We start from the raw sequence: 18,553 nt of genomic DNA, 5'->3' as shown, positions 1-18,553 counted from the left end.
GGGACAATGTATCATCAGTACAGCACCACAGTTCTTAGAACATCTCAGCAACGTGGTGGTCATCCCTTACAACTCCTTAGAGAAGCCATATGAAGTGCCTGCACTGGAACAGCTCCATATTCTACATCTACAACTGCATTTATGTCAGGAGTGTCAACATTACCACATAGCTGGTATGAAGCCAATAGATCCCTGTCCTGCAGACCAAGTGGCTGGTGAACATTTAGGCAGAAGATATAGTTTGCATTGGAAAATAAACTACTTCTCATCCACAGGACGATATAATAAGCAGATTCCACCGAGAAACTGGGTAAAACCCAGCTCAGGAAAGCAGTAGCCCCAGATTAACATCACAACAGAGTTTAGGATCACATGATAATCTGTTAGGTCTCAGGGCTTGTAGGACAGAAATGCTCCGAGACTAAACAGGAGGGATCTGCCAACATGTCATTGGCAAGCTAATGTAACACGTGTCCAGCCAAGTGGAAGCCAGGACACAGCAATAACAAGGAAAATATAAAATAAAGCAATTTCACATCCAGAGCAGATGTCTCCAAACCTCTTTGTGTCCCTGAAGTTATGCAAAAAAAAAAAAAAAAAAAAAAAAAGTTCAATGGTGCAAGGGACAAATATTTGGGTAATTTAGGTCAAACCAGTATAGCGGAAGAGCTATAAGTGGAACAGAACTACCCATTAAATAGAGAACAGGAGAGTTAGGAGATCCTACAACAGGTTCCCTGAAGTCCCAAGAATGCACACATTTGTCTTTCTGTGTCAGGACTCCTCATGCCCTCCTACAGCTCTAACTTCTAACTCTATGGCTTTGCAAAGCCCTGTTGGGGTCTGTGGCTCACTGCTCCTCGGGGCCCCTGTGGGGATGGCTACCCTGGGTCAGAGCTCGGCTTTTGTGCAGACAGAAGCAGGAGCTGGGAACTCGCGGCATGAATTAAACTGCATTCTCTGTAACTGCACCTGGCTTTCAAACAGAGCCGCAGGCTGGTCTTTCCATTAGCTCCCTCTTGAATTAAATTTAAAACTTTTCATTCTCATGCTTAAAACTCTACATAATTATTCCCCCTGCTCCCCTGACAGCGCTGAATCAGTTCTCCCAAGAAAGCATTTGGTGTGCTGTGAGTCATCCCAGCCTCAGTATGCATGTTTTGATTGATACGCTCACCTTTCCCTGAAACAACCCAGTGCGTTTTTGTAGTATGAGCACCTTTGTCTGATCCAGGTCACTCATACACTGTATTTAAGCTTTCTTAAAAGCCTAGAATTGTTTTTATAGACAATAGAAAGAAATTATCTGCACAGATGAAAATTATCCATAGCATTTTTACAGTGTCTATATTAAGTGGAGTAATAATGTAAACATTTTGCTATTGCCTTTCTCCCTCTATTTCTTAAGTTGCTCATTCAATTACATCTATAGCTAAAACGTAATTTTAGGTTTTGATGGTGCACTCAGTACACTTTGGGATGATATAAAGTAACTAATAAAACCATTTAAAGGTTCTGATTAACCAATGGCTTTATATAAATTAATGTAAAGCAAAATAGTTTTAAAATAAGAAAATAAGATACAGCATAATCATATTAATACATACATTCAAATTAACGTACTTCAAGACATATATATACTAAAACTGACAACAGTTATCAAAATGACACTTCTGGAGATTACGAAATGGTCAAAAAAGCATAAATATGAGCTTATAAAATTCAAAACCGTAGGTTCAATTCAAAACTTCATGAGAATTAATTCTCATCAACATTGCCATACCTTGTTCATTATAAAGAATCTCTTACCGGATCTAGGTTCTTAAAAAGAAGAATGTCTTTGCAAGCCTCTTGCAGCCTGTTTCTTTGATCGTCTGTTTTAGGGTGAATAATCTGAGGGATAGAATAGAAAAACCTTTGAAGTGGTTATCTTACAGCAGCAATTAATTGAAGGGCTGAGCTAATTCACCTAAGTATTTTGCACAGTATTTTTTTTTAATGCTTCGTAACATTTTCCTTCCAAAACCTTCAGGATTTAAGTAAATAGTGATAACACTGTATCACCACAGCATGAACAAATGAAGCATGTCTGTATTTTAACTAGCAGGATCTTCACATTTGTAGAATCCAGTACATTTCACAAGCCATTATTTCACCAATTTTTGCATAAACATTCTACTACTGCCTAAGCATATATGTTCTATAAAAGAAAAAAAAAAAAAAAAGCACCGCTGTTATCCATTTACCATGGCTTCTTCCTAAAGAATATTTGTGAAATAATCTGTGATAAATTGATATGAGAAGTTTAATAGTGTAAATGACAGACTTCACATCATATGACTGAGCAGAGATTTACTGAATTACCCATGACTATCAGTCAAGTTATTAGGTTAACTCATAAGCTTTTGATAACCTTTTACACTTCTATTAGCCAGAAAGTAGGTAGAATACAAAAACATAGACCAGTCTTAAAAGTCACGTTATTTCACATTAAAAATCAATAAAATGCCTTTAAAATGGTGACTTCAGTAAAATAAGCAAATCTATCTCATTAGCATTCCACATCTGATAATCTTAGTGATTTTATCATTTATCTTTTCTCTGCCTTATGTACATACTTTAATACTGATTAAAATACTGCAAGGTTGCAAGGACACTATTGAATTCATTTTAATAGCAGGCACTCTCTGGGCAAACATAATTGCATAAAAAAGGTTCCATAACAAACCATGGATCACAGGTAGAGTAAAATAATATTTAACTGTGTCCTACATGGGTGACTACTACAGAGAATTTTTAAATGCTCCTTTAGTGTGAAAACCCTACAAATTATTAAAGAATATTTTAATAAGGATGCTTTTGGAAAGGAATGGTAATGTTGGTTACATAATTTAAATAATCAACCCTATTTTCTTCCTAAATTCAATGCCTGGGAAGTGAAAAAATAAGTGTTTAACTCAAAGCATTAAATACCCTAGATTCTGCGTCATCTTCTTCCTCATCAGGATCGTAAGCTTCTGCACACACTGGAAAAAAAAAAAAAAAAAGTACAATCTTAATTAAGAGTAAAATATTGTTTCACAAGTCTTATACTTACAAATGCTTTGTGTGGCATACTAATAATACACAGCGCTGTAACACGCTCTACAGAGAATCACAGAAAATATTGCTGGTAAGGTCCATAGTAGGTCATCTCCAAACTGCTGGTGAAAAAAACTACATTTATGTAATTTTTGGACATGTTTTCTGTGTTTTGAAAGACATCCAGTATACTCCTCAGCTGTCCAAGTAACCTGCTGGAAGAGATTTGACCTTACTTTGAGAAATCTTTCTCCACTGTCTAAACCAGTCCTTCAGCACTTAAGCAATCCCTACTGAACACAGAGATTAGATCTTTCCCTCCATCTATGTAAGCACAAGTTTTTTATATAGTTGAAAAATTTTCTCTCCTACCTGTTACTTTTTAAAATTTTCTTTGTAGAGACTTGTATGATGCTATCTTCTGGATTTTTGATGAAAATAGTGGTGATAACACACCAATGTTTTCAGTTGTTGCAGAGCAGGGCTTACTTACAAAGAGCCAAGAACTTTGCTGCTGGTGGTGCTGCCCTGGGGGTGCACAAGGAGCTGGGAAGGGACAAAACCTGGACAGGTGGCCCAGGCTGGCCAAAGGGAGGTCCCATACCATGTAGTGTCATGCCCAGCAATAAAAGCTGGGGTAAAGAAGGAGGAAGGTAGGGACATAGGGAGTGATGACATTTGTTTCCTCAAGAAACCATTATGTGTGATGAGCCCTGCTTCCTTGGAAGTGGCTGAACGCCAGCCTGCCAATGGGAAGCAGCAAATTAATTCCTTGTTTTGCTTTGCTTGCACAAGTGGCTTTTGCTTTACCTCATAAATTGTCTTTATCTCAACCCGTAAATTCTTGCACTTTTACTTTTCCAGTTCTCTCCCCCATCCCACCTCGGGAGAGTGAGCAAGCGGTTGTGTGGTGCTGAGCTGCCTGCCGGGGCCATCCCACAACACAAGTACAACAGATCACAGAATGGTTTGAGTTGGAAGGGACCTTAAACACCATCTAATTCCAACCCCCCAGATCAATTACTCCACTTCATACACTTGGTAGACTATAGGTCTTTATGTCTTTCCATCCAAACATAACTTTTTAATAACAACTTGATTATATTTACTCATGTAATTTTCATGACTATTTTTTTTAAAAATATTCAAAAGCCACCGATTAACCAGCTGTGCTATATGTGGCTATTCTGCCTAAGCACAGCACCAAGCACTTATACCTGTTAAGCATTACCTTGTTCCCCAAACCATTTCTGCCACGTGTCAAGATCCTTTTGAATCCTAATCTCCAACATTCTAATCCATTCTCAGCTTTGTAAAAACAGCAAAACAAGCATACTCTCCAATACATATAATATATAATCCAGATTATTACCGGGGCCCCCCCCCCCGCCGTGGGAATGGAAATAGTATCTATAGTATCAGACATCTGGCCACCCAACCACAGTAGCCTCTTGGTAATTACCTCCTCCATCCGGTCCTGCAGCTACCCCATGCCATTTACACTAAAGACACATCTTGCTGCTCTCTAGATTTTTTTATAGAGGGGTCTTCATACAGTAGGCAGGTTTCTTAACCTGAAAACATAGGGCATCTGCTTCTTTTCTTTTAAAGTTCTATTTTCTTGTTACAGGACATTAAATAGTTCCAACAAATCCATGCCCAGTGCTATTTGTACCTTTCCTCTAGGTACATATAAAGCATTTGATCATTTTTTGATCATTTGTCCATAATTTCTATGATGAAAATGATCCGTAAACACGTGTCAGGTCCCTTCCCTTAGGTAGCCACCCTGCCCTTTTAAGGATCAGCTTCGCAATGTTAACTTCTGGCAGGGCTGAGACTTATTTTACCAGTTCTTCCAGTCTCCAAGCCCAGCACTGCTCAGGCACAGCTAACCTGGAGACCCCTGCTACGTGAAGTACTCTGCGGCTTGTCCTTTCTCTGCTCTACGCTGAGTTTTCCATGCGCTATTAATGCCACTAGCGAAGACTGACGTAATTTGGTAAGCAGTAGAGCAACCCTTTCCTGGAAGATGCTCTTAGTGGTAATATACTCCTAGAACAATTTCTGTTATTGCTAATGTTTGTTCTTGTAACTGGATCACATTCATTACCTTGACTTCTTTGAATTTTTTACTCCGTATCTTTTGCTATTTTTTTACATTTGTTCTTAATAATCCAGACCAGTTTTAATCTTCCACATGGTTCCTTCTTGTGCTTGATATAAATAAGGAATTTATAATTGAGACAGATCTACTTTACTATGCCTTTGTCCTTCTTTTGTGTGGTCACAATTCAAATTTGTTCCCTTTATATTGTATCTTTGTGGAACATCCAATTCCTTTTCTTTCCTTTCTCCCGACTTCTTTTCCATGAGCTTATGCCTCTGGTCCCTTTTCACTCTCTTGATCCTGTTCACAGAATCACAGAATCACAGAATTTTCTAGGTTGGAAGAGACCTCAAGATCATCAGGTCCAACCTCTGACCTAACACTAACAGTCCCCACTAAACCATATCCCTAAGCTCTCCATCTAAACGTCTTTTAAAGACCTCCAGGGATGGTGACTCCACCACTTCCCTGGGCAGCCCGTTCCAGTGTCTAACAACCCTTTCGGTAAAGAAGTTCTTCCTAACATCCAACCTAAAACTCCCCTGGCGCAACTTAAGCCCATTCCCCCTCGTCCTGTCACCAGGCACGTGGGAGAACAGGCCAACCCCCACCTCGCTACAGCCTCCTTTAAGGTATCTGTAGGGAGCGATAAGGTCACCCCTGAGCCTCCTTTTCTCCAGGCTGAACAAGCCCAGCTCCCTCAGCCGCTCCTCGTAGGACTTGTTCTCCAGGCCCCTCACCAGCTTCATTGCCCTTCTCCGGACTCGCTCGAGCACCTCCATGTCCTTCTTGTAGTGAGGGGCCCAAAACTGAACACAGTACTCGAGGTGCGGCCTCAGCAGAGCCGAGTACAGGGGGACGATCACCTCCCTGGCCCTGCTGGCCACACTGTTTCTTATACAGGCCAGGATGCTGTTGGCCTTCTTGGCCACCTGAGCACACTGCTGGCTCATATTCAGCCGACTATCAACCATCACTCCCAGGTCCTTCTCTGCCTGGCAGCTCTCCAACCACTCATCTCCCAGCCTGTAGCTCTGCTTGGGGTTATTGCGCCCCAGGTGCAGGACCCGGCACTTGGCCTTGTTGAACTTCATGCAGTTGACCTCGGCCCATCGGTCCAGCCTCTCCAGATCCTCCTGCAGAGCCTTCCTACCCTCGAGCAGATCGACACACGTACCTAACTTGGTGTCATCTGTTGTCCTAATCCTTTCGGTCTACTTCTTTCCTTTCCTAAAATGTGAGCTCTGCCATCCCACGGGAATTCTCACTCACGTTGACTTTTCTCTCCCTATTCTACAGCAGTTTCTCCCCCAGAGTTGGTATGAAATAGAACAGCTTCCCTTCAGTGGCTTCTCCCAGCGCACTGTGTCCAAAGTGCATTGTAAAACATGTTCGGCAGTTTGTTTATTCTCTTCCAACTGATGACTGAACATTTCAAATCTCCCATCACCACCATCCCCTGGACCCTGCTAGCTAATAAAAACCCTCACCTACCTGATCTCTTTGGTGGTCTGTGCTATGTAGACATAATGACAGAGCTCCTGAGCTTCTCCCCTCTCAATATTACTCACAGACCACCAGTATGTCCACCTCCCTCCACAGCCTGGGTTGCAGCACAAGTGTCTGAACCTGGTACACAGCAGCAACTTCTCTTCCCTGTCGACGCTCCACATCTGTTATGCTAGTTCGGTCGCATTGCTCCTCATGGATTAAGATTGCATGTCCTTCTGTTTATTCCCCCTATTTCCTGTATTATTACACAAAGATTTTCTAAAGTAGTCACCAGATAGACCCATTAACCCGCCCGTTACCCTATTAATTAACCTGATTTCACTGTATTATTGCACTTATCATGCACAGTCCCCAAGGAAGTCTTGGCCTTCACCATCTCACCACCTCATCTACCCAGAAAATCTTAGACTGTCAACTTTATAAAACTTGGCAGCTTCAAAAACTTCAGTAAATTTGATACGAGTCCCTCTGGAACTAACTGAATGCTTTCTACCAAGTTTACTAGGAACTGGTTTTGGTTCCAAAGAAATAAAAATGCCCACAAAAGGAAGTTTGAAATATCTTGAACAAGTATAATATTTTACTTCTAAATAAACAAAATGTTCCTACCAACTTTTTTTATAGCAACTATAGTACTTCTGTGTTGTCTGAAATAAACTTTAGGGTGTTTATTTAAATAGCAACAATAATAACATGCAAACTAAGCATTGTAAGCCATCATAATGTAAATCACTACTTTGTCTGAACTGCTATCAGCCTCTGTGCTATAGTGCAAGCATGTGTACATGGGAATCAACAGATGTGTATTACAGCTTGCTGCTGGGTGTATAAATAGTCAGTCTCAACCTGGGGTACAGGGACACCCTGTCCTTACCTCAAATAAAACCTCTAAGAGAAAAAAAAATTAAACAAAATTGGAATTTAATTTAATAGCATTGGTGTTGTTATCACAGAATCAATAGTCTCAGAAAGTATGGCTGAAGATTTAACAGTCTTCCAGAACACATAAAAGAAACTGAATTTAGCCTCACCCATGGCCATCCTGATCCATCTTACCAGTTCCTTTCTCATAGCCTCAAGCAGGATCAGTAGAGAAAGAGAGGATGTACCTGAGGTTTTCCGCGTCATCTGGTGTCTCTGCTCTAAATTCACTTTTCTCTGCTAGAAGTTCATTTAAGTCAGTCACACTATTATCAGCAGGTACTTTCATTAAATATTTCTTCTTTATCACCGATTATGCGCATTATATTCTTTAATAACTGCAGTTTCTTCTGGCTAGTGTCCATCTTCCCCAATTTTAAAATGATTTATTCTTATCTGCCATGAGAAACTTCCCTTCTAGTTTCAGTTCTGTTTTTGTCTTGGCTTATCTTTTTGCCATGATTACACATGCATCTTTCATTTGGGTCACAACTTAAAGATTATACAAGTGGTGTAGCTCTGCAGTTTTAAAAGTGCAATTTCTTTTCCTCCATTATTTCAGTAGATTGTCCTACAGACTTTATAGTCCAGTAATGTGTTAATTTCTGGGTGGAGAGCATTAGATGTGTCATGGAAAAAGTTGATACATTTTACTTCTGTTCTTGAAATATGTTTTTTCACATTACTACAGTCCACTGAATTTCAGGACTTGAAAACTGGGGTTTGGCCCATTAGAACCCCAATGGTATAAATCACCTAGAACTAAGTAAGATGCCTCTTCTGAAGACATCCACACCCGCAGAAGTGATCTGGGTTCCAATCACATTTAATGGGGAGAAGCCATCACTTTTATGACGTGATTCATCTGACCTGTATTACATCCCCAGATTAAGTAAAGATTAATTACAAATGTGACTAATTGGCTGAGCTAAACCCTGTCCTTCTTGAGATGAGTCCTGTTATTTAGAGGAAGCTGCTAGACCGGCTTCTGCACTTCTCCATTTAGTCCATATTCTTTGGAAAACAAAGAAATAACTCATCTGATGATGACAGGTTGCTCACGCAATAGCACCCCTTCTTTATTCTTTCTGTATATTCCAGAGAGACGGTCTGTGGCCCCAGCTCTTTTGTCTGAGGCCTGACTGGCAATCACAGATATAATTATTCTGAACCACTCCACTGCTGGTGGCTGCAATACTCGTAATATTTGGTGTTTCATTTTTCTGCCTCCCCAGCTCATTCCACATTCCCAAGAGTATGCAGTACAGGCTGACTTTATCATGCTCAAATGCCCTGTCACAGTTTGCTACATGTCACTGCTAAATTTAATATCCTACCACTGCTCAAAGAGCAGTCCTAATACAATTCGTAGGGACCCATTTCACCCATGCATAAGTACAGCTTTAAAAATAGTGATACAAACACTGCACATATTTCTCCTCTGGCTGCTAAGCTTAACTAATTGAAACTATTTTTATTCATTTTTTTCCCAGTGGATAATTATTTCACATAATTCACCAAGATGGACACAAGCACAAACAAGCCCAAATACATCAGCACAAAGTATTTGTAGGAAAAACCCAAATTATCCAATGGCAGTGCGTTATTAAAATACATGTGCACTGAAAACCACACAGAAATCTAGCTGGATTGCTTTTAGTTAGTAATTGTAAGATCACAAAAACAATAATGTTACACATCTTCTGTTCAATAATGAAATGAATGAAAGCTCATATGTAATCATAAAATATTGTGTTACAATGAAAACATGCAGGAAAACAATCAATGTGTGCACTGTTTCCAAAGCACAGAAACCCCTAGTAATAAAGCATGTTACAAATAATTTTACAACAACAATAAAACATCCATGGAAGTATTTCTTCTTCCCATTCTGGCCAAATCAAGACTACACAGTTTTGTCAGCACGCCTATCAGGCTGGAGTACGAAAACAACGCATCTCTTGCCATTGTAGCTATGGCAGCATGCCCTACGCCCCTACAAACATCCCAACTACAGCAGCGATGCCCACCCCCTCGTACAGCAAGAACGTCACTTCACTGGTTTAGCTAGATGGAAGTTGCAAAGGTGACTTAGCTGCAGGGTGAGATTCCCCCCCAGTTTGTCAGGATGTACTTCTCTTCATCTCCTAAACATAGAACAGAAACACGGTGCACAGAGACTCCTGGCACAGCAGATGCTAGTACCAGACTGGACTGCGAATACCGCTGCACCTTCATCAAAGTTTCTGACGCTATTTACCAAATAAATCCATTTTTTAAACATCTCACCAGTTCCTACCAATTCAGGAAGACCTAGCAAGCGAACTCTTCGCTCCAAAACCCGCATTTCACAGTTTTTATTGAAACAACCACAACCCCGTGTGATGGTAGCAAAAAGAAATAACTGGTCATGGTCTCTGACGGTCATGACTACCAAGCCCTATATTATTTCTAGAGATGGTTTTGTTGGGACCACATGGAAGACAAGATTGCAGAGCTGTACATAAACATAAAGACTAAAGAACAACCCACTGAAAGAAAAACAACTTTCTTCTCTGAGTGCACAATGAGATGAGAGAAATTTTACCTGGTTCCACACTGCACATAGCGAGGTAACACCAACTGGCTCTACCGCTGACATCCTCCATTTGTGCAAAACACTGAAACTATCTCAAGGATTTATGTTTTCTTTAAATGTAAGCTAATTTGGAACAAAGCATGATCACTAGGGCTATTGTTTCCTATGATACTGTCAAAACCAAAGCATCTGAGAAATGCCAACAACTGACTAACTTGAAACTTTATCTAGGCACAATTAGGTGAATTAAACACAATGCCTGAGACATTGTAATTGTGTTATTACTGTATTAGACATACAGCATTCACATTAAAAATGCTATCCAAACTGGAGTGAAAGTATGCATGCTCAGAAAAAAGCTCTATCAATGATAGATAGAGTCATGGGTATTTTTGAGATTTCCTCACGTGAAAGAAAAAACAAACAAATGGACAAAAAAAGAATTTCCCCTCCAATCTACCAGATTTATGAGATAACTACTTTTGAGTGGTCCATTACTTAACACAAATGGCTAAATGCTCAGGACACATGACTCAAAAATTTGAAGCTAGGTAAAATCAGTGGCCTGATTTTAGGAAGGTGGCCTTCAGGTCATTAGGTGGGAACTGAACTGGAGCACTGGGAACACTGCCAACAAAGTCCGTTTCAGGATGGACTGCTCATGAAGGACTGTTACCTGCTCTGCCGTTCAGTGAATAGGCTGAGACTCTCCAAAGACTGTATGGCAGTTGTAAATACATACCAAACACATGGTTTGTTCTCAGCTACACATCCTAACAGCAATTTTTTTTTGCCAGAGTTAAAGACTCTGCTCAGTTGGAAGACATGCTCAGCCTATGCTACGTGCCTGCAAGGAATCAAACACTTTAGAAGAAGTAGTTCATTCAATCAATTTTTCCATTCTATTTTCTGTTGTCCATCTGCTGCTACTGCTATTTTAAATTAGTCAAACTTCAGTAAATTTCCTCCAGCAATGCTAAATAACATGAGGTGCCTAATAATAAGATGTAGCATCTTGAATGAGATCCACACCAACAGTGAGTCATAGATCCTCCCAAGGAGCCTCCATTCAGAAGTCCACGTGAAGTTTATTCGTGTTACGTCAATCCTCACACCAAAGCAAGGATTTCATCAAGATCACACCGAACACCATTAAAGCCCATCTGAAGAAACCTGATGGCCCACACAAGGCATTTTTAGATAACTAGCTGAGCTATTCATGTGTGGGTGCCTTTGCACTGCAAGTTCCTTAATACTTTGGAATATAACATGGAAAATTGTGACGTGTTGGACTGCAATACCTTCCTGTACTCCAAAGGGCAAGGCACTCTGCATCAAAGATAGCACACTCATCACTGGGGCAAAGTTGTGCACTCTTCCCTGAAATCATACTGGTTTGAATCGCTGGCTCTTCCACAGAAGCAGAATGTTTGAACTTCACCACAAGCAGCTGAAAAGACTTCCCTATTTTTAAACATGGACACAGAAAAAGGCTTTAGTAGATTCTCCCCAAGGACTTGCATAGTCCTTAGTCCTATTTACAGTCCTATTGCAGCTCTTTCCATAATTGTACGATTCTATGATTGTGTAATTTGTCAAGATGGAGCTAAAAAAAAGCAGGCTTATGGTGAGGAGACAGCTTTGTGGGGCTTCTCAGGAAGTGCCTGACTTCATCTGTCTGGGTAGTGAAAGCGAGCACAGAAACGCGTTACAGTTTCCAGATCACTGCAGGTAGTTATTAAACAATAAAATCATTACAAAACTAAGATGCACTTCCACTAGAAGAGCTTGCCAGTATATACGATACACTACAGTGCTTATTCTGTAAGCTCTCCCAGCTATAGCAGCATACCATACAACAACATACTGTACTCTGATGTTGACTTGTATAACCTTCTGTTCCCATTCTCGTATGGGTCCAAGCAGTTCATAACTCAACAGTGTGCTATTTGGGACAGAACTGAACTATGTATAAATATTTGACAAGTTCTGAGCAGACACAGAGCTCTTTGCATACATTTCAACTTTATATTTGCTAATTCCAAAGCAAAAACAAAACAAAAAAACAGACCTGCACACAGCTCTTCCTCCCATATTATTTAGCGCTTCACAGCCATTAACTACAGATTTTTCTTATTGAAAAGTCAGCAGTGCACTCAGAGAACACACCTTATTTTCCCACTAGAAAGCTCACCTCTTACATAGAATGTGCTGCAAAAGTTTAAAAGATGGTAGCTATAAGTGTTTTTTATCTCTGGAGCCTACATCCCAAGAATGTACACATTCATGTTTTTAAAATAGCAACACTGTAAGTAGTACACTTTAAGGAACTAATACAATACAGAAAACCACCACAGCAACTTAATTTTACCCAAAATGAGTTCTCTGTCCAGTCTGACAGGGTTTGTAACTTACGCTACTCACCATGTCAGGTTTCATAGTAACACAGCCCCAAACAATAAAATCCTTGCTGTTGATTCTGACTGAACTATGTAAACTTCAACAAGAAACTACAGAGATGAGTTCTAAGACACTTCAATACACATCAAGGTGAGTCAATAGCATACTAACTACCTTCGCCATATTTTTCAAAATTGATTGCGAAATTATATACATACACCTTAAAGAGAACATAGAAATAGACACTCAAATGAGTTTATTACTCATTCATCCCTTCTAGTCTCTCCTTAGTTTCTCCAGTCATGTCTTATCCTCACTGTTGTAAAATATCTGAAAAGGAGGCGTTAATTTTGATAACTAAGTTGGCACACTTGGTGCTTAATTATTAAAAATAATTGTTTTTTAACAATGGGTTAAATATGATAGAGGCATGAAGGAAAACACTACTGAATTTACAAATCCAGTAGAGTAAACCATGAAACTATTAATAGAACAGAATTAAAAAAAACAGAAACCAGGAGAAAAACACGAGTCGAGAAATGCTGAAAAAGGAAATACTCAAATTTTGGAATAGTAAGAAGACACTGAAGGTGAAATGCGTGAATCAGTCAGCCGTAGGACAAGGTGGGTGGAAAAAACTGAAAACAAAGCAAAATTGGGGATTATTTGCAAAAAAAAGAAAATGCTAAAATCATATAAAATAAGGTAGTTAAGAACAGACAGCAGAGGAAGCAGTGTAAAACAGAATTCCAAGGCCCACAACCTTACTGGAGAAGGAGGGGGAGCACCTCCTCATTGCTGAGCAAAGGAGCACTTGCAAAAGTAGAAGAAGAACCAAAAAGATATAAGAATCACAGAATTCAAGAGGGCAAAATGAACAGCAGAACTCAACTCTGCCAACAGGTCACGAGGTTAAATTAAGCACCCACCTTTATTTGACTAGACTGGGGCAGGGAGAGGGGAAAGGAGAGTGACTCATGTTACATACCTGCAAGAAGTTACAAAGGCTAACGAACCTAAAATAAGATGATTAGTTTATGAAACCATGTATTTATGGCTATCTTCCATGCTGGTATTATAAAAAGTAATACAAGAATCAACTTGATAGCTAAAGAAAAGATGTAGTGAGAGCAAGAAAATGCTTGGAAGTAACACAAGGAAAAGCACTGCTGATGGCAGGACATGTAAAAATATAAAAAGATTCAAGAAAGGAGAAAAAACAAAACAATGGCACACAGGAGAAGGTGGCCTGTAAGCCACAGAGTCGTGCAAGGGATTGTAGGGACATTAGGGACAAAGCCCGAACTATGAGCTCTGACAAGCATGTCCCAGTGTCCTGCCAGCAGATTGGACGAATTTGATCAAGATTAAGTGAAAAGTCTGCCAAAAGCAGTGCAACCATCCAGAAAAAATGAGGAAGGCACAGATAATACTAAACCTAGAATACTCATAAGAACCTTTGGAATGATGTGTAATTAAGTCATAATTACGAAATGGTAGAACTTTAAATATAATAAACAAGCCCATAGGTGACTGGTTTAAAACTGTTCTTTATTGCTGTGTGCAAACCTCTTAATAAATGCTTTGCCTTGCAAAGTCCGTTTCTGTAGGTCCATATTCAGATTAACTGTTTGAACTCCTGAACTCAGGTGCAGAAACACTTCGGAATGTGGATTCCTCATCCCTGAAGGGTGAGTCTGAGCTCCTCAGAGGCACATGGCAAAAAGTGGGGTAGACTTGTCTTGGGCACCTGAGGGAATGTAAAGTTCAATCTGAGCAGGCTTCACAGAAAACCCTATACCCATATGACATTTAGAATAGCAAGCTGAGGACAGGCACCCAGAGAAAGATGAGGAGTCATCCTTTGAAATTTGCCTTCACTTTTCACAGCTATGGGACTGAGGGAAGGAAGCTCAAATCCACCCTTCCCTCTTTTCCAGGAAAGTGCCCTACATACTACATTACAAAATAATCCGTAATGAGATGCACTTCATTCCTCCTGAGGCCAGGCTGTTAAGCAAGATGAAACACAATAATAAGCTAAAGGAGCTTGTCTCCTAGAATTTTAACACAATGAATTTTGCTTGAAATGTCATGCTCACATAATCCTCTCTCTCAGAACTCTGATAAACCAAATTTATTAAAAAGGTTCCAGATCAAACAGGAAGACAGGTAGACAAAAACAGATTCTGAAAAATACTTCTGCCAAGTTTTGAAAAGGTTGATTTTGAACATCTGGTTTCTCAGTGTTTCCAGAAAATCCATTTAAGACTTTTTGCTGATGGGATTTTCTTTAGATAGCCAAAGGAAGTGTAGCAGACAAATCACAACTATAAGATAAGATATGCCGCTTTACTGTTTCCACAACCAAAACATAAACTGTTATTAGGAAATAGTTTTGGCACTACTTACTAAGGTAAGAAAGTAAGCACCTGACATAGCGATCACTATGTGCTTGTCTACATCTGTAATAGTGCAGACAACAGTAACAAGCCAAAAGATGGACTACAAATATTATTCTTCCACGAACAAGGTCTGTAATCATCCTAAAAACACCAACTACCTCACTGACATGCTCTAGTAGCAGAAGATGTCCATACCTGTGCGACTACTTACCACTCAGAACAAGAAAGAAGACACCAAGGTCTCACAGAACTAGTTAATCTTTTTCTAAAAGAGAAGAAAAAAAAAAAAAGTAGCCTCCACTCACACGGACCATGAGCAGTCAGTACCTGGAGCTATCATTTCTCAGAAAGTCCCCAGCCAAAGGTAAATACAGACAGTGTACCTTGATGAATGAAAAAATATGTCTTAATATAAATACGTCTATATGGCCAACTTTCTGAACACCCCCACCCCCTCCCACACATACACATTTGGTACCATTAACTAAATACTGCTCTACTTCAAAAGACTTACTGGGTGCACAAACACACCGGTGTGAATCTAGCTTTTTCCTGCATACTACAAAACAGCTTCATCTCTTCTATCTGTGGATCCTACAGATTTCCACAGTGCTCAGTTTCTCCTCCTCTCATCTTCTAGCATTACAAGAAGATGCAGAAAGGCTGGAAGAAGTGCCATAGACCTACAGAGGACACTCCAAGTCATATCACTCTTTCATGTAGCCACCACCACCTAGCTCCATTTTCTCGATACCTACTTAAAATCGCATTGCACTTGAAGAGAAGCTAGCTAAAGGTGAAACCAGAAAACTGACATGCCTGCAGGAGACAAATACCTGGCAATGTGACCTCAAACAGCCTCAGACTGTCAAGACAGCTGTTTTGGGCTTCCCAGGCTCTCCATACCCAAGTAGTTGCGATGACAGAAATAAGCTCATCCCCACCTGCAACTGACCAAGAAAGAGTGCATTCTTCCCACTTAATAAAAAAATGACCAGTGATCCATGCATGTATGACCTCCAGACTCCTGCAACTAATCCCTACTAATTAAGCTATATTATCTTGGACCAAGCTGATGACATCACCACAAATACCTTGCTGCTGTATTCCAGTCCCTGTTCTGGCATTCTCCACTTTGTGTACAGTTCCTCCTTTTATGCAAACATCAACTCACAATCTCTTGTCTTGATACAGCATCTTCTCTGGCACTGGCTCGTGTCCCTGGCACAACCACAACCTTACGCTATTTCAGCAGGAGATGAAACTGTTAGGCAGCAGGGGAAAGCTCATGAGTGTCCGTGTAGCAACTTTCTCAAAAACTGAATCTACACCAGCAAACACTGGCATACAAAGAGTAGAAGAGAAGTGGACCTGCCAGTTTGAAAACTAAACAAAATTCAGGCTTTTAACTCAGTTTCGTATTGGTCAGTTCTATGTGCAAAACAGACCTTTACTTTCAGGGAAATATTATATAAATGAACTTGATCTTACTGAATGGAAGGGAGCAGCTATTCTTATTTTTACTTGATGAGATGAGAGATAACATATACCCCCTCTCTAAATTATGATTCTTTCAAATGTGGAAGTAAAAAAATAAAATAAAATAAAATAAAATAAAATATAGCCCAAGCCAGACACTTTATATTTCCTGACAACTAGTGACTAATGGAAACCAGTATCCTAGGAAATAATTTGTGTCAGGTGATCATATTATATTTAAGAAAATCTCTTAAAATTACAGAAGAAGTTAAATGTAGGGTTAACATCTGGCTTTGTATGGTGTTAGAATTCAAGCTTACAGTTTTGTCTTTTTCTCCCAGGAAAGGAATTACCTACAGATGCTCTTCAGCAACAACTCTGTTAAATATCAAAGGAGAATAAATGAACCTCTAGGGTAAGACAAAGCTGCATCTAGCTTCTTCAACCAAAACCATCATTTGTAACAGAATGTTCTTATAGACAGGAAACTTAGATGGAATAATCAAGGCCGCAGTGGAAGCTGAAGGAACCCCAAGGAAATTGTATTCCCTTATAAATGTCCTGTGTTTAAGCAGCAGTGTTAAAGAACTTGATTTAATTTGTATACAGTTCCCTTGACAGTTCTAGGCATTTCAGGTTTAATGATTAAGTAATCATTCAGTGAAAAGTTACCAAGACAGCAGCACAGCTGGGAGACAGCAAAATATTCTAGTGGAATGAACCAGACTATTTGCTGACTGAGGTACCCAATGCTAGCACATTAAAATAAAGCACTCCTAATTCTAAAGAAAGAGAAAACAATAAAAAGCAATAAAAAATAAAAGCTGCACATGTAAAAAATAAAAAGTGCCAGACTTGGAATACTGTGATAAATGAATTTGAATGTACTACATTTAGAATGAACTAGAATGAACTCAGCGGAGGGCCACCAGGGTAGTTAAGCACTTCAGAGGCTGAAGGAACTTGGAGAAGAGATGGCTTTGAGGAACCAGGCAGCACCAATGGGGAGATCACTGAGGCTCTGCACACTGGTGGATGATGGAAAGATGATAGACAAGGGCATGATCTGAAACAAAAGAGGTTCAGATTGGTTACAAGAAAGGCGTTTTCACCATGAGGCTAGTTGGGTGGTGAAGCAGGTTGCTCAGAGAGATTGTTTTTAAGAACCCATCCCTGAGCAACCTGGCTTGATCTAAGACCTGACTTGCTTTGAGCTGGAAGTTGGGCTAGAAACTCCAACGGTATCTTCCAACCTGAATTATCCTAAGATCCAGAAGAATCTAGTCAATGAGAAACTTTGAGTTTATTCGTATTATCTGTAGCTCCAAGTTTTTTTCCCTGATGTTATTGAATTACCTGGCAAAGGGTATCTGAATGGTTATAAAAAGAGCAACGGCAGAACCAATTTAGAAAGTGCCGTAAGAAAGCTCAAGGCTTTTCTATCATCACTACATAAAGGACACATGATGTCACTGTTCTAGAAGACAGGTGAAATAATTGGAGACCTTCCCTCGCAGATTTACCCTGGTCCTGTCACAAAACAAGTTTTGCAGAAGCTGAAGAATAGTGGCCTGCTTGTTCCATAGGTTTATCACAGAAGACTACAGTGCCAGCAGCAGATCTGGAAGTAAAATCCAGGATGAAATAGCACAAAAATTCAGCACACCACTTATCACAGGAGACGATGCTGAGCAGTTGACCAGGAGGCAATTGTTGATTAACAGTTAATACAGACTAGAATTTATGGTTCTGGATTCAACAAGTAGTCAAGTGAACTTCATAATCTATGATGATACAAGATCTGACTTTCAAATGCTTGAGAACAGAGATGCACAAAGAGAAATGCATAGAAGACAAAAAGGGTATTGATTTTAGCCCTGAGCATACTTACTGGTATTTATGTCCCAGTGCTCCTACCAGATTAGAAAGACCAAAGTTCATTACTTTTTCAGTAAAGAAATTTCTGCTTCTGAGTGGTTTATTTGATATTTTACAGATTTACCTTAAATTTAACCACCTGAAGCCTCATCTCAGGCTCCTTACTGTGAAAAAGGCACAGAACAAAGC

At 39.8% G+C, this 18,553-nt stretch overlaps 1 protein-coding gene across 2 annotated transcripts in view; it reads right to left on the bottom strand.

Moving 5' to 3' along the window:
- PRKAR2B (protein kinase cAMP-dependent type II regulatory subunit beta) overlaps nt 1-18,553 on the bottom strand; it is an 83,810-nt gene that overhangs the window by 17,393 nt on the left and 47,864 nt on the right. For both annotated transcript variants that reach the window (XM_035332423.1, XM_035332431.1), the window contains 2 exons: nt 2,974-3,026; nt 1,810-1,893 (listed from right to left, as the gene is read on the bottom strand). In XM_035332423.1, the coding sequence (XP_035188314.1) occupies nt 1,810-1,893; nt 2,974-3,026 (137 nt within the window). The remainder of the gene's footprint in view (nt 1-1,809; nt 1,894-2,973; nt 3,027-18,553) is intronic.

The sequence above is a fragment of the Oxyura jamaicensis genome, chromosome 1 (genome assembly GCF_011077185.1).
Source record: "Oxyura jamaicensis isolate SHBP4307 breed ruddy duck chromosome 1, BPBGC_Ojam_1.0, whole genome shotgun sequence".
Classification (NCBI taxonomy): domain Eukaryota; kingdom Metazoa; phylum Chordata; class Aves; order Anseriformes; family Anatidae; genus Oxyura; species Oxyura jamaicensis.
The sequence above is the reverse complement of the archived record's forward strand: the minus strand, read 5'-3'. Positions and strand labels throughout refer to the sequence as shown.